This window comes from Mya arenaria, chromosome 7 (assembly GCF_026914265.1).
Source record: "Mya arenaria isolate MELC-2E11 chromosome 7, ASM2691426v1".
Lineage (NCBI taxonomy): Eukaryota > Metazoa > Mollusca > Bivalvia > Myida > Myidae > Mya > Mya arenaria.
In genome coordinates this window covers 28,865,149-28,889,351 of record NC_069128.1, presented here as the reverse complement: position 1 = coordinate 28,889,351, position 24,203 = coordinate 28,865,149, and the positions used below count along the sequence as shown (strand labels likewise).

The 24,203-nt window shown below is 35.5% G+C and overlaps 1 protein-coding gene across 1 annotated transcript; it reads left to right on the top strand.

Annotated features, from left to right (window-relative positions):
- Positions 1–680: 680 nt before the first annotated feature.
- LOC128241053 (coadhesin-like) lies at positions 681–20,890 on the top strand. Its single transcript, XM_052958039.1, has 9 exons — positions 681–777; positions 5,804–5,851; positions 7,526–7,608; positions 9,828–9,896; positions 11,475–11,604; positions 12,090–12,260; positions 13,685–13,873; positions 16,171–16,287; positions 18,184–20,890. Exons 1-9 carry the CDS (start codon positions 681–683, stop codon positions 18,309–18,311), a joined length of 1,032 nt encoding a protein of 343 aa, XP_052813999.1. The 3' UTR covers positions 18,312–20,890.
- Positions 20,891–24,203: the final 3,313 nt, after the last annotated feature.

Here is a 24,203-nt window from a genome sequence, read left to right as displayed (position 1 = left end):
ATAATAAAATCTAATGCATTCTTCACAGACCGTCGAGCGCACTTACCCATCCACATTCGGCGAGTTTTCAGATAAGATTAATAGTCATTTTAGGTTTTTGGAGCATGTAGTGTAAAGACAGAATGTAACCCAGGAAGTTGTATTTGACACATCACAAGCCTTGCATGGTTCAGCGCCTTATCGGTGCACGAACGTAAAGCAAACGACGTCCGTAGAAGGCGTTTCAACGGTAAAATGATGGACAGGAACGGAATATACATTTGTAAGTTAGCTTAATATAAATGGCAGGAATGGACAGACAATTACTGTAATCTCATCAAAGTGGAGATTTATGAGTTTCTTCCCTTATGGGTGCGCGTTCAGTTCCTAAAACATGGTGCTGATGTTGTTGTTTAAATTCATCATTTACGCATCGGATTCAGAAATATTTGGATCATTATAAAAATTTGTCCGTTCCCGTTTTGCGATTTTTGAAGTCGCTCTATACCCTTGCCTTCAATTTTACTAATCGAATCGGGAGCTAGATTAACCAGATCAGCGTATTCCTATATTAACTTTAAATTCAGCAGTTGAATCTGTAACCGTGAACGAATGTATTGTTTTGTTCTCATGAATGCCTTTACACTCATTAGGCCGATTGCTTTGCCTATCATGGCCTAATATAGCAAATATTTGAGAGAATGTCTCAAAGTCGGGTGAAGAAACACGAAAAGACCCCTTGGTTCTTTAACGTGCACGATAATGGGATACAACTTCCCTGGGTTGAACCAGTGCTGAGTACACCGCTTGGCAAGGAGTACCATTCTTTAACATATTTCTGTTTGACGCGGCCGGGGGAGTGGGGGTGGGGGTGAACCCCCGACCATCCGCAACGTAGCGAACGCTCTACTTCTTAGCTATCGGGCCGGCAAATGATTGATTCCACCACATTTACGTACTTTTAATAAACTGATAACAGAGCCCGTTCGAAAGAAAGTAGTCCTTTTCATACACACATTTAGCCTGGATATGGCTCGAGCTATAATCGATTTCGAGCTCGTATTAATTCAGTTTTGAGTTCCGAGTCTTAAACGAGTATGCGAGCTAAGGCCTTGTGTGCGATAATATTGTTATGATATTTAAAGGCCCAAAATATAAAAAACGCACTTAAGTTCTGATTCGAATGAAAACATTATGTAAAACATATAACTCACGAAAAAGAAAAGAAAATAAATTGTGGACGTTTCAATTTTTCATTTACAGTGTATTCCCAAAATTATAAAATGTTTTTTGTGTGTGATTTTTAAAAAAGATTATTAAATATGCATAAACAACTGAGTACATTATTTTTGTAATACCGTCGAACTTTGTTGGCTCGAACTCGTTTGGCTCGAATACCTCGTTGGCTCGAACTAGATGTAAGGGGCCGATTTCTTAGAACTGATGGAAATCAATCCTGCTTGGCTCGAATTTTCCGAAGCTCGAGGTATTTTCGCCGGTCCGTGGGAGTTCGTGCCAACACGTTTCGTCTGTACATTGTTGAGTTATTGTTCATCACCTTATTGTCCAAATAGTTATGTCATGCTGTTACGTTAGATACTGATACTAAGAATGGCCTTAGTGTGATTGTAGTATGTAGGCCTGTGGCCCCAGTATCACCAAAATACTTTAGTCAAACCTCAATCTCAATCTCAAATCATTTTACCATAAAACATCAAAATTGATCGAACAAAATATGTTGTTTTTTTATGTTTTTATACATTTTTAACCGCATTCTATCACTGAATATCTTGATTGAAAGGTTTGGTCTAGATTCCAATGGAAAAATATTCTACAGCCAAATATATACTGGAGTACAATTCATTGCCTTTTAACAATTAATCGAGTACATTTTTTGCTCTAGAATAAGTTTTCTTTGAAATATTGTCAAAATCTTAACTCAATAACACATTCTATGAGAAAATACGTTTTTTTATGTATAAAGGCATGCACGATTTTGAACAACACTATGCTTTAAGGTGTTAAAATGAGCTGAGATTGAAATTTGACTTATTTCCGTGATATTGGGGCCTGGTGTATTATTAGCGTAAAGCATTGATAAAAGATGACCTGAAACAGTTTGTACATGTTAGTATTACATGAAGAATTTGTAAAATTACTTGTCTTCAAAACGGTATGTGTACATTCTGACACATATAAAAAGACACGTATTACGATCTTTGAATCTACGCAAGTTAGTATGGCTTAAATATGAACTCAATGCCTGCAAGACACTTTCTGACCTAATGCTGTCGTAATCTGCCATTAAGGTATTCCATGTACAATGATGTGAGAGTTGGACGACTGTTGGTCCTATATTGATTTGGTATCATATGAAATTAATAAGCATGCCGAGAAAGAATATTAAAAAATAACATATGACGCAACAATATTACAGACACGTACTATTTTCTTTGATTATTGCGAACAAATCATTAAAAAAAACAGTTTCGAAAACATTTTCCATCAGTGCAGGGGACGCCTTGCAGCCAAATGTTAAATCATCGGAAAAAGACATTATTCCTTTTGTGTGTACTTTTAATCCATCATTACCAAACATTGGTAAAATTATAAACCAATATTGGGGACTACTCAGATATTCAAAAAGTAAAGCTGTCCAAGATCTCATTAACTACAAACCAATTGTTGCATATAAGCGGCCTAAAAATATTCAAGATATACTTGTGAATTCTAAACTTACAAATGTTGTCACTAACGGGTTCGTTACTAAATGTAATAGATCCAGATGTTCACATTGTTGTACTATTTTTGAAAATGACAAATTTTCAAGTACATATTTTTGCAAAGAATTTAAGATAAATCATGAATTGTCCTGTTCTTCTACAGGTGTTATATATGTTATCAATTGCAAAAAATGTAAAAAGCAATATGTTGGTCAGACACAACAAAAATGTAGTCAGAGAATGAACAGTCATAAGTTTGATATAGAGCATTTTCCAGATTCATATACAAACGTGTCTGAACATTTTAATGCTCCTGACCACAGTATCAATGATTTTTCTTTTATGCCAATTGATAAAATTGAGAACAATTGGAAACGATTATTAAAGGAGAGTAAATGGATGCACATTCTTGGCACAGTCATCCCTAATGGTATGAATTCAAAAATATTATTTTAATTCTTCTTGCAGAATTAAAAAAATCACAGAATTAATCTGGTTTATAACTGTTTTAACCTATTTAATGTTGCATAGTTTATACTGGTTTATTGATGTTTGTTTATGCATTTATATTGCATTTTACCAGTATAAATGTATCTCTTTAGATCCCATAAGACATTATTTTGCGCAAAAATGTATGCTATATTTTGACGTTATCAACGTTGACGTCATTTGATGTTGACGTCATTTCCTGTTCATTATATACATACAACCTGATGAAGGCCGAATGGCCGAAACGTTGTTTCATAAATAAATAATTTGTGTTGAAGTTGGACTTCTTTAATTATCACCATATGAACAAATCATTACACATTCGGTTTCAGTGAAAACAGTCGGAACTCGTTATTTCGAACTCTTTTTTTCGGATGCAAATATTTTGGATTTAGTGAGACTGGTTATGTTTCTCGGTCATATCGAATGTTCGTTATCTCGAAGTATTTTTCGAGGTCCCAATGACTTTCAAATAGGGAGATTTGACTGTATAGAACCAACATTTGTTAAAAAATACTTCATTTCATTTAAGAACATTTACAGTAATTCTTTCTCACCCATTCTTTAAACAGAACGACCCGAGCGTAACCGGAAGCAGTTTACCAAATGACGTCATAGTAACGTGGGACAAGATCAACAACTTGAAATCTTTTTTAAACGTAAAATTTAAACACTTGTGGCAAGAATACACTTAATTTATCATGAATTGAAATTTTCCAAAATGTTGATGTATTTTAAGGGACCTGCTGACACAATACAAACAAAAACAAGGTAAACAATTTTCATGTCATTCGGAACTCCTCGGCCATATTTTCCAAAAAGAACCTCGGATGTATGCAGGTACATCAGTTAAAGTAGTTCGTAAAATTTTGAATTGTATTATTAATTAAATGTAGTGTTTCAGAGTTGTATTTATTGATCTTAGTTTAAATTGATTGCCATTGAATTGAATTATTGCAAACATAAGTAAGAATTCCAAGAGTTTTAAGTCACAAAGTTTAACTGCTAAATAAAATTACTACGCGATCTATTTGCAGCGGACTTAAACGTACCACATTTTGAGTATGTAAACCGTCCAAATACATCCGAGGTTGTTTTTGAAAAAAAATGGCCGAGGAGTTCCGAATGTTTTCGTATATTGTTATCCGATGAATTGCGATCCGAACATATCCGAACATGTCGCGTTCATCGGATGATAACTGCAGTTGCCGAAAAGCAGTTCATTTAAGGAATGGAAGTTGAGTTGTAAATATAAGGCATCCACACGGTAGCGTCAACAAGGCATCCACATTGTAGCGTTATTGCCTATAAGTCGATATGTATACACCGGCTACCTTAAGGCACCTCATTTTAACTATTCCTTATCTCTAAACAGGTCATATTCGTCCCGACGTTGTCTGAACTTTTGAGTGAAATAACTGTAATTTTGCTGAATTTTTATAGTTGTGTAATACAGGATAAGATTTTTTCATCGAAAAGAGGAAGTTGGAATAATTGTGCTGTGTAACTGTATGGTGGAATGGTTAAGAAATTGAACTTGGCATGAAGTGAACAAATATGTCTTGTTATATGTTTTACCTAATGAACAAATTCATATCGAACCAAGATCTTCAAAATGTGTAAGTACATCGTTTAAATGTTATATAAATGGCAACGGTTGTCTATGGATGAGAACGGTTGAAGCGATTTGTTTTTGTAACAAAACTCGATGCAAAGTCTTATCTATATACTTATAAATTAAACTGTTTATTATTAAGTATCATTTAGAACATGTTAGGTGAAATCATTAAAATTAAAGTAATGTCTTAAAGCTGCACTCTCACAGATATACCGTTTTTACAAAAAAAATTGTCTTGAAAAGAGCAAATTCTTGCATAAATATCGGCAAACCAGTGATAAAAGATTTCTGGCAAAAGATCCGACCACACATTCTTATATTTCTGTTCGAAACTTAATGTTTAGGGGATTAAAACATCATTTTGTTAACTTAAATATAGAATCTGATATCTATTTTTTTGTCAGCAGTCTTATATATCTGGTTTCCATGCATTTTCGCAAAAATTGGCTCGTTCCAAGACAAAAATTTAAAAAGGTGTAAAAACGTTCAATCTGTGAGAGTGCATATTTAAGGATCTACCAACAAAGAATATGGACTATAAATTGTATGACATTCAAAATATAAAGAAATGTGTGTATAAAGAAATGGAATATACAGACAAGTGGATAGCAATAGATTTAGATGTATTTACCAGCCTGTCAAAATGATAAGGAATGTAATGTCAATGGGATGTTCTGTCCGGCTATCGTGTTCGAAATGGATACTTATTGGAAGCCGATAGGCCATTTACTGCTGTAGTTGTTGTTGTTGTTGTTGTTGTTGTTGTTGTTGTTGTTGTTGTTGTTGTTGTTGTTCTTCTTCTTCTTCTTCTTCTTCTTCTTCTTCTTCTTCTTCTTCTTCTTCTTCTTCTTCTTCTTCTTCTTCTTCTTCTTCGTTTTCTACTTATTTCTGTATTGGCTTCTTATTCTACCCTGTTAATTGGTTTGTTGGTTTTACTAGAAATTTGGAACTATCTTTGTCCGTGTTAAAACACATGATAACGTCGCTTTTTCAGATTTCGGAGTGGCAGAATTCTTGGTTTTGTTGTTTATAGACACAGCCTGTAAGTCCTTCATTTCATTCGAATATATATCATGAAAAGAACACAAGACCCTTTCCCGTTAAAATTGCCTATTTTGTCGAAAATTGTAAACACGCAAACTATTGCGGTCATGAGTAGGATTAAAAAAAACATCCTTGAAGGGATATTCTGCTTAAAGCTGCACTCTCACAGAATGGCCCTCACAGAATGACCGTTTTAATATTATGTTTGTTTGTTTTTTTGTATTCAAATAAGCTTATTTTTCGTAAATATTTTAAAACTAGTGCCTGGTGATAAAAGATCAGGTCGTAATTTTTATATATTTACGTTCGAAAATTGATGTTTACAGCTAAATCCGTTACTAATGCTGTAAGAAAAATGAATTTTTTGGCAGTTTTCTGAAACAATTGATACCAGAATATGTCCGAATTGCATGCATACAATACCAAAATTAGTCAATCTGGGAGAATGCAGCTTTAAGGTATCTGAAATACAATTATGTGAATTTTGAAAGACTAGTGATACCATTTTTTTGCAGAATTTAATGTGGAAAGAGTGTGTAGGAATAAACAAATGTACAAATAAGGCTGTAAAGAGTTTATTGTTTTGAAAAATACTTATGTCAATTTCAATCAAAATAAGTATTTGTCAATAATTGCTGGCAAAATGCCGTCTGTGTAGTTTAATTTTCATATAAATAATCTGCTGGTAATACAATAGCAAAATTGAGGTCAACCAAATGATTTACTTGATTTACTTACATGTTCATACTGCGACATGTGTTATGTCAAAAGCTGCACTCTCACAGATTAAACGTTTTGACACCTTTTTAATTGTTTTGACTTGGAATGAGCCATTTTTTGGCGAAAATGCATGGAAACCAGTGACAAAAGACTGCTGACAAAACCTAAGATCGCAGATTTTTTTATTTAAGTTAAAGTTTTATGCATTTTTCTTAAACTGTTTAAGCCATAATATATTCATTTGCAAACGGAAATGTGAAAAATTACTATCTGTTTTTTTTGCCAGCAATTTTATATCTTTGAATTGCAGATATTTATGCAAAAGTTTGCTCTTTCCAAGACAAAAAATAAAAAAAGTTGTAAAAATGATATATCTGTGAGAGTGCAGCTCTAAGATATATCTGAAAATGGGAAATACTAAATAAGCATGTTGTTGTTTTTTACAATCGGAACACCTCAGTCATCTTCGCTGTACGAAGTGCCTCGGATGTATACCGGTGTTTTTGTATATGCAAAAAGTAGATCGTACAATAAAATGGCGGCGACGCCCGCTTGGTTGGTGCCTGGCTGAACTTATGAACGTATGATTAGTGCCGGACAGGCGTCTGAAAACAATAAAGCAGCACAGAGTCTGGTGTATTCTGTAATTAGATTACTACGCGATCAACTTGCAGCGTAGTTAAATGTAAATAATTCTGACATTGTAAACCGTTCAAATTACATCACATTCGTCACAACCGAATTTATATTGTTTATGGTGTCGACAAAGGCGATTGTAAAAGTTTTAACAATTTCTAATTCGAAAGGGTGCATTTTGTTCGAATTGACAATTTTGTTTTCCTATCTTGAAAAAAGTAAACTTGGATGAATGTCTGTTTTTTTAGGGGGGGGGGGGGGGGGGACTGCTAGTACTCCGATTGATTCTGTAATTATAACATTATTTGCTTTGCAGACGGTGCTCTAGACTGCTTTAACTGTACAGACTTACACAGTTTGGACGAGTGTCACACCATCAAGACATGCACCGAATCACAGGTGATTATCATAATCAGCATAAAAACAATGAGCAAAAAAATGCTTATCAGAGAGAAGGAAGTCTTTTGAAGAATTTGTTCAAACGGTGTTAACCATTTAGTGCATGCCAACTGCACGCTCACAGATTGTTTGTTTTGACAACTTCTTTTATTATTTTTCCTGACCTCAATTTCTCAAAACTTCTTAAGTCCCTTATAACAGGATTAAGCTAAACTCACTATTTTTTGGTTTTCAATAATTTGGATAATATTTACTTCTGTAAGAGTTTTTATACTTTAGATAGGAATTATCTATATGTTAGTTAAATTAAACCATTTTTCATTTATCAAAATTCCATTCAAGTATGTATTTTGAGTAATTGAAATAAGCTACTTAAGCCTGTTAAGCTTAAGAAGTTTCGAGAAATTGGGGCCTGGAATGAGCCAATTTTCACATAAATGTTTGTAAAACAGTGATATAAGACTGTACTCAAAAGGGCAGTTCGCAGTTTTCATATTAACGTTTGAAAATTGATGTTTTATGGGTAATTGCGTTTCTAAAGCTTTAAGAAAAATGAAATTTTTGACGGTTTACCATCTGTTCTATTATAATTTAAACTTATATGACTGAATGAATGCATTGTAGCCAAAATGAGCTGATTCTGAGACAAACTAGAACTCCGCGAGTCGGATGTGTCGCCTGACGAATTATTTACTGTCGACATTATAGCTGTTAGATTGGCATTTTATTCATTTATAGACAATGATGTTGCCATTTAACTTTCAAGTGTAGGTGGCATTTGCACTGAAGGTAACAACGTTAAGCCAGGAGCAAGCAATTGGTTATATAAGCAAAAATGAGCACAATAAATACTGAAGTCAATGACATTGAGAACTAATTTGAAAATAATGGATTAATACGTTTTCAGGTGTGAAATGAGCATCTCTGTCTTGCTTCTGTCTAAACTGCTATCCAGACCGGTTTATGATGGCTGAAGTAAGACTCCAATTCACCAACAGACAAAATTTAAGCTTGAAAATTAACAAATGGCAATAACTCTAAACATATATATGCAAGAGTTACGGTTTTTGTGCACTGCACTTTCCCTCAATCAGATATACCTACGGAATAAGTTTCAGGTTGATACCTCCTATAGTTTACGAGATATGCCACGGACAAAACCTAAACATGCAAATTAACAAAGGGCAATAACTCTAAAAATATTGCAGCAAGAGTTACGGTTCTTGTACACTGCACTTGCCCTCAATGATATCTATCTAGCAATGAAGTTTCAAGTTGATATCTCTTATATTCTTCAAGATATGTCCCGGACAAAACTTTAAGCATGAAAATTAACAAAGGGCAATAACTTTAAAACTAAGAAAGCAAGAGTTACTGTTATTGTGCACTGCACTTGCCCTCAAGGAGATCTATCTACATATGAAGTTTCAAGTTGATAACTCTTATATTCTACAAGAAATGCCCCGGACAAAACTTTAAGCATGAAAAATAACAAAGGGCAATAACTCTACAAATATGGAAGCAAGAGTAACAGTTCTTGTGCACTGCACTTGCCCTCAATTAGATCTATCTACATATGAAATTTCAAGTTGATACCACTAATAGTTTAGGACAAGCGAAAATGGGACGCGGACGCCGCCACCGACGCCGCCGCCGCCGACAAAAGTAACCCCTATATGTCGTCTTTTCAGGCGACACAAAAAGGACAAAACTGTCAATTCGTCGGAGTACAGCTTCAATATTTAGGTCACAAGGCGATAGGCGAAGTCCGCCGTCTTCTATTTTTTGTTGTCGTCGGCGCCACATTTCCGTGTCTGAGTAGTAATTAGCAGTCGGTTTGCACAATAGTCATAATCAGTAGATGACTCCGATTGGATGTTTAAGCAATAGATAAAAGGTCAAGCTCATGGTGATTTTAACTAGTTAAAACTTTTTTTTATTTTTAGAACGATTGTGAAACAATTTATACCAACAATATAGTTATCACGATTGTACACGAGGGCGTGGTCTTGTGTTGTAGGGGAAGCCAGAACACCCGGAAGAAATCAACTTGTCTGGCTTGGTGACCACAAACCAAATTCACGTGACATTGACTAGAATTCTAATTGGCGCCCTCGATAAGCGACAACACAGATCTGCGTTATTTAAGTTTAAATATACATTGTTCACCTGGTCAGCTATGTTCAGGCTGCTCAACCTTGACATTTCTCTTATTGCAGTCTTGTTTCACGGAGACGTATATAAAAAATGGCGAGGTTCTTTTTGAACTGGGGTGCCGAGAAAAATTGGTGAGTTGGCTTATTTCTTTTATCGACAGGAGATCCGAAAGGGGTTAGACATATCATAGACGTAGCGGCTGGTAATTCAGGAGTATTGAACATAGCATTTAAATAAGTCGTGAAATTATTATGATTTATTTTTTGATAACGCTTAAGCCTGGTTTGTCTGCTACCATGAACATCATTACCCAGACCGGTCGTTACCCGTCAGTCTGGTTTAGGACATTAGCGGTGTTGCACATGCCAAAAATGTCTGTGACCAATCAAGGCGTTACGCTGGAGCCTGGTTTGGGGCGTTGACAATGTTGCACCTTCCATACAGGTCAGTGACCAATCAAGGCGTTACGCTGAAGCCTGGTTTGGGGCGTTGACTATGGTGCACCTTCCATAAACGTCTGTGACCAGTCTATGCGTTACGTTGAAACCTGTTTCGGGGCGTTGACAATGTTGCACCTTCCATACAGGTCAGTGACCAGTCTAGGCGTTACGCCCGAGCCTGGTTTGGGGCGTTGACTATGTTGCACCTTCCATACAGGTCAGTGACCAGTCTAGGCGTTACGCTGAAGCCTGGTTTTGGACGTTGATTATGGTGCACCTTCCATATACGTCTGTAACCAGTCTAGGCGTTACGCTGAAGCCTGGTTTTGGGCGTTGACTATTGTGCACCTTCAATATACGGCTGTGACCAGTCTAGGCGTTACGCTGAAGCCTGGTTTGGGGCGTTGACCATTGTGCACCTTCCATACACGTCTGTGACCAGTCTAGGCGTTACGCTGAAGCCTGGTTCGGGGCGTTTACAATGTTGCACCTTCCAGACAGGTCAGTGACCAGTCTAGGCGTTACGCTGAAGCCTGGTTCGGGGCCTTGACAATGTTGTACCTTCCATATACGTCCGAGACCAGTCTAGGCGTAACGCTGAAGCCTGGCTTGGGGCGTTGACAATGTTGCACGTTCAATAAATGTCAGTGATCAGTCCGGGCGTTACCCTCAAGCCTTGTTTTGTGCCTTTGGTTAAGTTGCACCTTCAATTAATGTCAGTGACCAGTCTGGGCGTTACCCTCAAGCCTTGTTTTGGGCGTTGACAATGTAGCACCTTCCATAAATGTCAGTGACCAGTCTGGGCGTTACGCTCAAGCCTGGTTTGGGACGTTGACAATGTTGCACCTTTCATAAACGTCTGTGACCAGTCTGGGCGTTACGCTCAAGCCTGGTTTGGGGCGTTGACAATGTTGCACCTTCCACTAATGTCAGTGACCAGTATGCAGCGTATCGATTATATCTAGTTGGGGGGGGGGGGGGGTGACGTTGTTGCACCTTCCACTAATGTCAGTGACAAGTATGCAGCGTATCGCTTATATCTAGTTGGGGGGGACGTTGTTGCACCTTCCACTAATGTCAGTGACAAGTATGCAGCGTATCGCTTATATCTAGTGGGGGGGGGTGACGTTGTTGCACCTATCATTAATTTCAGCTTATTTTCGGCGTTTACAAGGTTGCACCCAACAACAATTGCATTGACCAGTTCGGGCGTAACCAAGTTTATAAAGCAGGTTATAAAGCTTAATAAACCCCCATGGTATGTTTCAGTTTTGTAACGGTATCGACCAAACACATCTGTTCGGTCGACAAGTGAATGCTGGATGTAACCAGTGCTGCATGCTGCACGGTTGTAACAAATACCTTTGTCCGGTCCGCTTCACGACGCCACGGCCACCTGGTAAAACATAAACCCACATATACACACACACACACATACGCAATGGCCATAAAGTACAGTCGAACCCCGTTGGCTCGAACTTCAAGGGATCGGCATAAATACCTCGGAAAATTCGAGCCAAGCGGGAATGCTTATTTAAAAATGAAGAACATATTAAAGGAAATGTCTTTCACATCCAGTTCGAGCCAACGATGAATTCGAGCCAAGCGATTTCGAGCCAACGGGGTTAATTGTAGATAACTTAATATAAATATTGGATGAAGCGGCAAAATCTGGACAGATATCACGTTTACACATGTTGTTTGCAAATTGTGTACGGACAGTGTACGGACGACAGACATCAATTTATCCTACTGTATAACACTGAGCATTTAGCTAAATGCTAATGTGAGCTACTTATAACATCATAATGAAATAAACAGAACTATTAATCCGTTATCATTAGTTATGCGTTTACCGCCTACATTGTTTTCATTTCAATTCAGTTGACGGGAACTGGTCGACTTGGGGTAGTTGGGGCTCCTGTCAGCCGGACTGCGGTATCGGTCTCCAGTTCCGATACCGCCAGTGTGACAGCCCACCACCTTCCGCCAACGGGCGTCTATGTTTGGGAGACGCCAAGGATGTAGCGCTCTGTCACAATCTGCCTTGTACAGGTACGTTTGTGTTAAAGCTGCCCTCTCACAGACTGAACGTTTTGACATCATTTCTATTTTTTGTCTTTGTACGAGTCAATTTATGCGAACATGCATGGAAACCAAAACAAACCTGCTGACCAAAAATTAGATCGCAGATTTTCATACTTAAGTTCAAAAATTGATGTTTTATGCATTTTTCTTAAAACGTTAGTAACGCTTTTTGCCATAAAACATTGAGTTTCGAACGGAAATATGAAAATCTGCGGTCTGATCTTTTGTGAAGAGTCTTATATCACTTGTTTGAAGATATTATGGACAAAATTGTTGTTTTTTTCATAAAAAATAAGTCAATTCTTAAGTTAGGTCAATTTCCTAAAATGTTCGTACTAAAAAAAAATGAACAAATAGTGTTAACATATAGTATGTTAATGATACAAAATTTATGAAAATAAAGTATATTCAATACCTTTTATGTTCTTATTTCAAATAAGCATAAATATACTTAATTTAAGAGCATGACTTAAAGACACTAGACACCAAATTGTCCAAAAATAGGCAAATACAGTAATTTCTCAAAAGAAGCCTAGAATTGTCAATGCGAGCTAATAGGAGGCCGATTATACATTGACATCACTTTACATGATTAAAAAAATAAACGCAACAATCATTGTGCTGTATCATCTGAGTTTCCCCGTTTTAAAGCTGCACTCCCACAGATTTACCATTTTTACAACTTGTTTATGTTTTTGTCTTGGAAAGAGAAAATTTTTACGTTAATATCTGCAAACCAATGACAAAAGATCAGATCGCAGATGTTCATATTTCCATTCGAAAATAAATGTTTTATGGCTTAAACTGTTACTAACGGTTTAAGAAAAATTGCATAAAACATCAATTTTTGAACTTAGATATAAAAATCTGCGATCTAATTCTTCGTCAGTAGTCTTATATAACTGGTTTAATTGATTTTTCGTAAAAATTGGCTCTTTCCAAGACAAAAAATAAAAAAAAAGGTTTCAAAACGTTCAATTTTTGAGAGTGCAGCTTTGAAGTAGCTCATAATGGTTTCCCAGATTAAAACATATATGTGTATGAGTACAGATAAATAAACCGACGCTATTTTGACTTACTGGGATTAACGTGGTAGACAACCCCAATTATTTTCAAAGTGGACAAATACGCAAACAATGCGAAAAATGAATGTGTCGTAAGCGATGTGATTCATCAGTAAGTTAGATGCAATGCGTTGTACGCAGCGATGACAATTTTATGTAAGTTTTTGTTAATTTTCTTTTTTCTTTCTTGCAGTTGTACCATCTGGTGTCTAGCCCCTTTAAGTTAGGAAATTAGTTATTAAATAATGATTTTTTTCGAATTCTGGCCCAGACAAAAACACAATGCTGATATTTAACATTTTAGTTTAATTTGTCCTTTATATAAAGACGCACCGACTACATCCGAAAATCATCGACCATCGGTATCAACCACAACCAGTACCACAACAACAACAACAACAACAACAACCACAACTCCGGACCCTGTAACCATAGTAACCACTGACCCACCAGTTACCAATACGACAAGTACGCACTATCTCGATCAGTATACAACTAACAACATGTCGCAGGCTCGTGAGTTAACATTTTACCAATCGGAGCACCTCGGCAATTTCCGTCGTAAACGACGGCGGATGTATGTGGAAGAATTACAAAGTCAGAATTATGAACGTTCAATTACGCACAAGTAGATCGCGTAGTAATTTCAATTTAGCAGTTAAGCCTAAGGACTTTACTTATAGGAATAACTTCTTTACTAATACACCAGCATACATTAGAGGCTTGTCGTATGGCGGAGATAGCCGAGGTGTTCCGATTGAACAATTTTCATGACCTAAATGACCTAAAGAGGTGGGCGGACTTGCTTTGCTTTGGCGTGCAGAATGGTAAGGCTTAAACAATATGTGTGTTTCAGGTTTCATTTTTCCAAGAAATAGGAACGATAGGTATAGGTATATATATTTATATATATATATATATATATATATATTAATTGTCTTTTAAAGGCAATTATTTTGTTTCTCGAGATCTTTCTGTGACAAAAAATATATGCTACAGGTCACTTATGCGATCACTATTTTGATCACAGGTATTGCGTAAGCAGAAAAAACACTTTATTTTTAACTCGACAAAACGGTCTAGGGGCGGGACAAAAACATAGGGTTGGTCGGGAAACCTGAAACATTTTTTTTAAAGCCTAAGTGCTTTGGTCTTTCTTATTGCATTCGGCATTTTATATAAAAGCTTCGCTTTACTTGTTAAATACTCTTGTTAATGGTAAGTAATTGATTTCAATTTGAGTGCATTTAATAACAATTAAAAATTGTTGGTATGTATTTAATAAACTAAATGGTTTGATGCGATACCGTCAAATACCCACTTACTTTGTGAACGTACGTACTAGCAATCTTAAACTAAAGTTAAAGGTTTTTTAGTGGTCTACATTATATTATTTATTTTCATTTCCCACTAGTTTGTCCAGTTACTATCAACCGTTTAACCACATTTAACTCAGAAACGGTTGACTGCTCATTTACTCAAATACAAATTTTGGACAATTCATTGGACAAAATATAATGTTGACCACAAAACCGGTTTACTTAAAACGTAGCAATGCATCATTTAAATATATTTGCAAGATTTCAGACCACCAAAAGTAATATTAAACTTTCATCAGTGTATTTTGCGTTGATTATTTATGTTAACAGCAACTGCCTTTGTGTATAACTTTTCAATTTTAACAAATTTGTGCCATTAAGATAAAAAAAAATTGTTTCGAAATGTGTGTCGAGTTTCTGCCAATATGTGACGCTTTATGGTATGTAATTCATTAACCAGCTAGTATTTATATCATTAACCAACTGGTATGTAAATCATTAACCAGCTGTTATGTAAATCATTAACCAGCTAGCATGTAAATCATTAAATAGCTGGTATGTAAATCATTAATCAACTGGTATGTAAATAACTAACCAGCTAGCATGTAAATAACTAACCAGCTAGCATGTAAATCATTAACCAGCTAGCATGTAAATCACTAACCAGCTAGCATGTAAATCATTAGCCAGCTGGCATGTAAATCATTAACCAGCTGGTACAGCAGGTATGTAAATTACTAACCAGCTAGCATGTAAATCATTAACTAGCTGGTATGTAAATCATTAACCAACTGGTATGTAAATCATTAACTAGCTGGTATGTAAATCATTAACCAACTGGTATGTAAATCATTAACCAACTGGTATGTAAATCATTAAACAGCTGGTATGTAAATCATTAACTAGCTGGTATGTAAATCATTAACCAACTGGTATGTAAATCATTAACCAACTGGTATGTGAATCATTAGCCAGCTAGCATGTAAATCATTAGCCAGCTGGCGTGTAAATCATTAACCAGCTAGCATGTAAATCATTAACCAGCTGGTATGTAAATACTAACCAGCTAGCATGTAAATCATTGGCCAGCTGGCATGTAAATAATTAACCAACTGGTATGTAAATCATTAATCAACTGGTATGTAAATCATTAATCAACTGGTATGTAAATCATTAATCAACTGGTATGTAAATCATTAATCAACTGGTATGTAAATCATTTACTAGCTGGTATGTAAATCATTAAACAGCTGGTATGTAAATCATTTACTAGTTGGTATGTAAATCATTAAACAGCTGGTATGTAAATCATTTACTAGTTGGTATGTAAATCATTAAACAGCTGGTATGTAAATCATTTACTAGCTGGTATGTAAATCATTAAACAGCTGGTATGTAAATCATTAACCAGCTGGTATTTATATATTAATCATTAACCAGCTGGTATGTAAATCATAAACATTGAAAGTATAATTATCTTTTATATGTTTCTAGCTGGAGAGTGCCGAGACCTTGTTGACTGCTCCGGGTACTATAGACCGGAGTCCTGTTCTGGCATATACAGCGCATGGTCGCACAAATACTGCCCTGCTCACTGTGGATTCTGTCCTAGTAAGTATTGTAGACATGCTGAAGAATGAAAAATAATGTTGATAAGGCCACAACAAATTGATCATTTGTTATTCGGATTTGCCGCACCTAAAATTCGAAAAACGAAAAAAAAATAAAAAAAACTTTTTTTTGCGCCCGCACATATTTTTTTGCCGCTTCTGAATTTTCTCTTTGTCTGACGTTCTTTTACATAGAATTTAAATCTGCAACGTCGACTTCGACTTTTTTGAAGGTATTTCAATGCTTTACATTTTTCGCGACCAAAATTTCCTCGTGTCAGGACAAAATCAGGTCAGGGTTACCACAAAACAGCCGATATTTGTTGACAGTCTTTTTTGTCGGGAATATTTTGCAGGACGCACCGTTGTATTTATTTCCGGTATTAATTTTAAGGGTACTTTCAGTTTTCGTAATGTAAAATACACGTTTTAAGTGAAAATTAGTGTCATAGTCAATGGATTATAGTCTTTAGTTAACAATAACAGTTTCACAGCGTCGAAGGCAATAATTATTCATGTGTGTTTTAAGGAATTCATTGTTTTGTACTCAAAATTTAGTGTTAAATAATAACTAAATCGGATTTTGAGTGCAAAACTTATATTAAAATACACGAACACACGACATCAAGTACAACAATTGAACATGATTTCGTGAGTTATTTTTTAGATTCTAAAATGCATTTCTCAGTTTTCTTATACTCATTATTGTTTCTAACCGATAAAAATAGTAGGACTTGTAAATGTTTAGGAAATATTCATCTTTATTCCACCACCTGCTCTAATATAATGACCGGTGCCACAATTGTAGTGCTGTTTTAATTATTATCATGGTCCCGCAATTTAATCCACATAGTCTTTTTTAGAAATGTTCTCTGTGTTATTTACATTTTAAATCTTCTGCAATGTCAAAGTCACTATAATTTTATCAAGTGCTTTTAATTTAGACCTGACCAAATATTTGGAAATGCTCAAATGATGAATTTTATACTCTTACTAGTCTAAAATGTTTTGGTTTTTTTATAGTAAGTTACGGAATGAATACAATAGACTCTATTTGGTCTTCGAATGATTGCATGTTACTATGAGGAATGTTGTCGACTACAATATATCCAAGTTTAAATTAAAGTTAATAGTAAAGCACTGGTTCTCAATGCCATTTGTTAAATATTGAGACAGATTTTCATGTGATACAATCAAAACCTTTTCATTTATAACTGAGAACCTGTTTGCAATTAAAAAGCATTTTTTGACATAATTGTATAATAAATTTGGTAAGAAATAAACTTTTTTTTAATTTTTCGCTTAGCGCTCGCCTCTGAATTGACTTAAATTTTAAAAAAAAAAGTATTTATTTTTTTCGCTCGCTCGCTCCTACTTTTTTTTGGTAAAATCCGCGGAACAAATGATCAATTTGTTGTGGCCTAAACGGTTACATGCTGCAGCCACTTTTGCGTAGATGACTGTTTTCTGAACCCACAAATGCTACCGGTAAATGAGTTTACTTTTAAGTGATTTGCGTCGTCTAAAGATCACTGTGGCTGCCGCGATTTCTTGACAACTCATGGTTGAAATGGCCATAAACCATTTCAGGCCCCTGTCTGTAAGCTGAATGTAGTTCCGCAAAGTTAATAATAATATTAATATTAATAATAATAATCATAATAATAATAATTACATTAATAACATAATAATAATAATAATAATAATAATAATAATAATAATAATAATAATAATAATAATAATAATAATAATAATAATAATAATAATAATAATAATAATAATAATAATAATAAAACAAATAATAATAATAAAACAATATAAATTAATAAAAAAATAAAATAAAATATTATAATTGTTATATTATATATCTAATAATAATAATGATTCTCCTTTTCAGCGTCACCCGTGCCGTGCGTGGACACGATAACAAACTGCCACGAGTATGAGGATGACATTTGCACGAGCATTTCATTTTGGCAATGGAGAGAATCACACTGCAGAAAATATTGCGGAATTTGTTTATAGCAGTATCTTTGATATGCTGAAGATACGAACATTTTATTACCAAACATTACAGAGGGTAGTATGTGTTAAAATACATCGAGAATTATAAAAGTGTGTATTAGATATGTTTATTTGAGTCTGAAACACGGTTTTGAAATATGTTCTGAGTTCGGTGTGTGTATTTTATATACTGTTGTGCTTAGAACGCTGTTTTTCGTCGAATATTCCATGGAGGAAGATGAGAAAAAACACTGCCGAATATAAGAAATTTATGTATCTGTAACAGTCGGGCGTGTTGTAAAAGGTGAAAACATTGCCACAATATGTGTGTAAATATATGACTATAAGAATTTTCGAAATAGGAACTGTAGTGCGTGTGTAGTTTCCTTTTCATGTGGATTGTATTTTTCAATGATATGAAACGTGATCAGTCGAACCCCGTTGGCTCGAACTCTCTTGGCTCGATTTCTTCGCTGGCTCGAAATCGAAGTAAAAGACCGATTTGTATAAACTTAATGTAAGCATTCCCGCTTGTCTCGAATTTACCGAGGCTCGAAGTAATTTCGCTGGACCTTGGAGTTCGAGCCAACGGGGTTCGACTGAATATGTATTGAACATTATGTGAGTGTGAGAGCAAGGTCGTGGACTGTGCTAAGAACCGGCATTATTGTTGTGCATAGAACAGTTGGTAAAATATATGCAACATTTATTAATGTATTTGTATTTGAGTCATCATTTCTTTTAAACATTATTTATTTTGTATTATGTATCATATATAGACAACATGCATATAAACGTAAAGGATTGAGGAGAAAGCCAAAGATTTATACTGGGACCCTTTATTCCTATTTCAGTGTGTATGTATACCACGTGATAAATTGCGTCATAAGTGTGTATGTATACCACGTGATAAATTGCGTCATAAATGCTACGTCGGAGGGCAACTTTTTGCTTCGAATAAAGACTTTATACAAAGATAACTTCACTATTTCTTCACCATATTAAATGAAACATAGCGCCACGCCTTCGGTCTTTTACCAGAGTTTGTTTGAGAGTTTAGTTTCTTAAAACACTTCGACAAACCTTTTCACAAAACGGCCGTCTGACGGAGCAATGTCAAAACATTATTTTGGAAACAGGTTTGTCGAAGTGTGTGATGAAACTAATCATCTTATCAAACTCCGGTAATAAAAAGAAGGCGGGGCTCCTTAAGTGGCATAGACTGCCCTTTGATTCATTTAAAATGGTGTAGTAAAGGAAAAATTATCTTTGTTTTTTGTCTTCATTTTAAGCAAAATGTTGCCTTCCGATGTATCATATTTGACGTAATTTATCACATGGTATACATATACTGTATTTCATTTGGAACTCCTCGGTCATTTTTATCGAAAACAACCTCGGATGTATTTGGACGGTTTAGATAAACTTTATGACTTAACTCTTGGTAATCTTAATTATGTTTGCAATAATTCACTTCACTGGCAATCAATTTAAGCTTAGATCCATAAATACAACTCAAAAACACCAAATTTCATTAATGATATAATTTAAAATATATGAACTACAATAACTTCAAATGACGTACCAGCAAACATCCGATGTTGTTTTGGACAAAACTGGCCGAGGACTTCCGAATGACTGTATTTGTGTACATTATGTTCCCGGTGGCCACAGCAGCCCCGTTTGCCCGAAACGTATTGCGCCGTGTGATTTTGGCCATTGTTGTCTCCATAAACAAGTTTTGTAAGGTTGTGCTAAGTTTCCTCACGTTATATCAAGGTAACCGTGCCAAGCCGTAGGGGCGAACAAGTGGTTCGTCCAAGGCGCACTAAGGTCCGGGCGCGGTCTACCAGGGATGCATGTACGTTGCGTCCCGGTCCGATATGTTCTGATGGGATCCCTCACGTTGTTCACGTCTTCATCCAGGTCTGATGCGTTTTCCACGTTTTGTCAAGGCTTCCTATGCATCAAACGCGAACACCGCAGAACGTTGGATTACGTTTGTGTCCACGGTATAAATAATAATAAAAAAAAAACAGCAATCACTGTATCACTGTATCAGAATACTTCGACAAGTAAACATGAATTCCCAAGATGAAGAAGACCGCAAATGAAACGTAACGAAACGGCTATCGTTCACCCTAGCTTGCCGTGAAAACCGTGACAAAACGAAGCACACCGTGACAAAACTGGAAAGGAACTTCAGATACCGGGGATTACGTATGATTCCCGCCCCCCCTACGGACGATTTATAAGTTGTGTAACGGCCTATTACGTACTGTCACGTACTGTCACGTGTCATTACGTTTACCCCGTTTTACTACGACCTACTACGTGTATCATCCACACCGTGGCTGCCGTGGCAAATTTTTTGACAGTTTTTGACACGACAACAACGGTCTGTAACGTTTTTATATCTCGTTCCCCCGCGCTGTCTCACGTTTATCCCGTTTTCTCCACGGTTGTCTGAAACGGGGCTACCGTGGCCACCGGGAACATAGTGTAAACGTAAGGACCACAAGGCGTATGTCATATAGTAACGGCGTTGTGTTGGTAATACACTAGTTTTGGTTCTATATTGGTTTCACAATATGTGTATATGTTGGAATAGTTTCAAATAAAATGATAACAATGTTGTTGTTTTTTACAAAAATCTAGTAATTGAAAGTTTCGAAACCTTCCCCGGAGGCGATTTCTTCGGCTCGATCCATCCTAAAATTAGTTTCACTTTAAACAACAACATGGCGGAAAGTGATCCAACACGTTTGTTGAAACACTATTTAGATAAAACAGGCAAACGACCCACAGCGGTGTCATTGTTTTGAAGAAAATCCAAAAAATGGTGTTGGAACTGTACAAAAAACCATGCATTTGTTTCTTCAAGGAAAACTTACAAAACGGGTTTTCAAACCGCCGTAACCCTTGCATCCATGACTGAAAGAAGTTTGGTATAAAAAACGAAATTTATGTTAAAGCTGCACTCTCACATACTTTTTTGTCTTGAAACGAGCCATTTTTTGCAAAAATAATGCATGGAAACCAGTCACATAAGACTGCTGACAAAAATCAGATCTCAGATTTTAAATATTCAAATTAAAAAAAAAAATGATTGTTATGCATTATGACTGTTTTTAAGCCATAAAACATTAATTTTCGAACGGAAATATGAAAATGTGCGATCTGATCTTATATCAGCAATCTTTCATACTAAGTTTGCAGATATTTACGCAAGTATTTGCCTTAAAGGCGCACAATAAAGGTTGATTTCAAGTTGTACCTATTAATGCATTTTAATGTTTGATACACACAGAAATACGAGTATGTGTACGTATTGAAAGTTATTGGCCTAGATAAATGGGGTTTTGGAATTTATAGCGACGTAGCGGCTAATTCCCGAGTTAAAAAGCGCCCATTATTGCTGATCATCAACTTATTTTGTTCGCCTTTAAAGTAATATCAAGGTGTATATAATACTAAGATGTATGGTATTTGTGTAGCTATCGTCGCAGCCTCGGTACTTATATCTTTTTACTCTCAATGATATGAAGCATAGCGCTGTTGTGTACAGTGGAGTGTATCGTGGGCAATCGGAGCTCCTCGGCCATTTTTTATCGAAAACAACCTCGGATGTATGTCGGTACATCAGTTGAAGTAGTTCGTAATTTTTTTAATTATATCATTTATGAAATGAAGTGTTTTAGTTGTACTTATTGATCTAAGTTTAAATTGATTGTCAGTGAAGTATATTATTGCAAACATAGTTAATATTTCCAAGAATGAAGTCATAAAGTTTAACTGCTAAATAAAATTACTACGCGATCTACTTGCAGCGGACTTAAACGTACCTCTTTCTGAGTATGTAAACCGTCCAAATACATCCGAGGTTGTTTCGATAAAAATGGCCAAGGAGTTCCGAATGTATTGTGGGATGAGGATCGTATCGTGGAGTGTATCATTGAGTGTACCGTGGATCGTATCGTGGATCGTATCGTGGAATGTATCGTGGAGTGTATATTGGAGTGTATATTTGGAATGTATCGTTGAGTGTATCGTTTAGGGTATCTTGGAGTGTATATTGGAGTGTATCGTGGAGTGTATCGTTGAGTGTATCGTGGAGTGTATATTGGAGTGTATCGTGGAGTATATATTGGAGTGTATCGTGGAGTGTACATTGGAGTGTATCGTGGAGCGTATCGCTGAGTGTATATTGGAGCGCATCGTGAAATGTATCGTGGAGTGTATCGTGGAATGAATCGTGGGTTTCTTGCTTTTTTGTATTTTGTTTTCTTTGATCTTTTCAAAGAAATGCTGCTGACAATTATAGTTGAAGAATACTACGAACTTTTAAAAAAGTGTCAAGAGAAAAGGCGTTTAAAGAGCAATAATTTTTACTGAGAAAATAAATGTTGAGTACTAGCAAATGTTGTTAAAATACTGTTGAATATATATAATTTTGTATAATATCTATCAGACTCTCTATTTGTAATAAACTAAGGTTGCATGTTAATAGACGCACTCTCACAGATTGACAGTTTATTTTTTGTCTCAAGAACCATTTTTGCATTAATGCTTTCAATTCAGTCATATAAGGTAACACTCCATAAAACAGACCACAATTGTTTGGAACTGGCGTAAAACTCTTTTTTTTCTTACAGCGTTAGCCACGCTTTGAGCAATAAATTATCAATTTTCAAACGTAAATTGGAAAACAAACTGTGAAATTTCTAATATTTAACCAGCTTATACATTCAATTACTTTTTTGTTAAGGCCTCTGAAAACATAGAATAAAATACTAAGAACAGCTTACATGTTCGGCCTTAGGGTAGCTGTATTTGTATTGCGAGAAAATGGATACAACTTACCTTGTCAAAATATCCTCCCAAAACAACAAAATCCTTTCGAAAACCGCCATTTTGTTCCGCATCCAACATTTCCCTCACTTAAGTTCCGACAAATACAAAATTCTTTAGAGCCCTGATATGTCACCGCCGTTTACCCAACAATTATTCATCTATCTTAAACTTGTTGGTCGGCAGCGTATTTCAAATTTTCATATCCACAAACGCAGGTCGAGGTCCTTGTAATTGCCCGGTAATCAAACAATTATGACAAGTACTAGTTTGACGCGTACTATCTATCTTTGGATTAGACACACTTTTACCAGCCCAACTGCGTGCATACCTCGATATTGACATCAGTAAAGCAAGTCATTCCTTAATTAAAACAAAACAATGCCACTACTTAAGTTTCGTTTTTAAAGTTCATGTTTAATTGGAATATTTTCAAGGTCATTATGGTTTTGCTCAAAGATGTAATATATGCAAAAGTAATATAATGGTAAATCTATATGCATTAAACTTAGCACTAATATCGATGTTGATAACTTAAATGCACTTTGTCTAACGCACCCTTGCATAATTATGATATATTGCTTAAGTTTTCACCGAGAGCTTTTTTAAAATAAAGATATACTTTAATATAGAAAATATTTTTATTTTTTATATTATCATAGTACTTTTACTACATCTTATCATATCACAATAGCAGCGTCAATATGGTGTTGTTCAAGGATGTAATCCATTCAAAAATAATATAATGGTTACAAAGAAATAGTTTCAATGTTCAAGCTGCGCTCTCACAGATTGAACGTTTTGCCAACTTTTTTTTATTTCTTGTCTTGGAACGAGCCAATTTTTGCGGAAAAACAAGTAAACTATTCAAATAAGACTTCTGACAAAAAAGTCACAGATTTTTCTATTTAAGTTCAAAAATTGATGTTTTATGTATTTTCTAAAACCGTTAGTATCGCTTGAAGCAATAAAACATGAACTATGCAAATCTGCGATCTAATATTTTATCCGTAGTTTTTTATCACTGGTTTGCATATATTTACGCAAAAAAATGCTCATTCC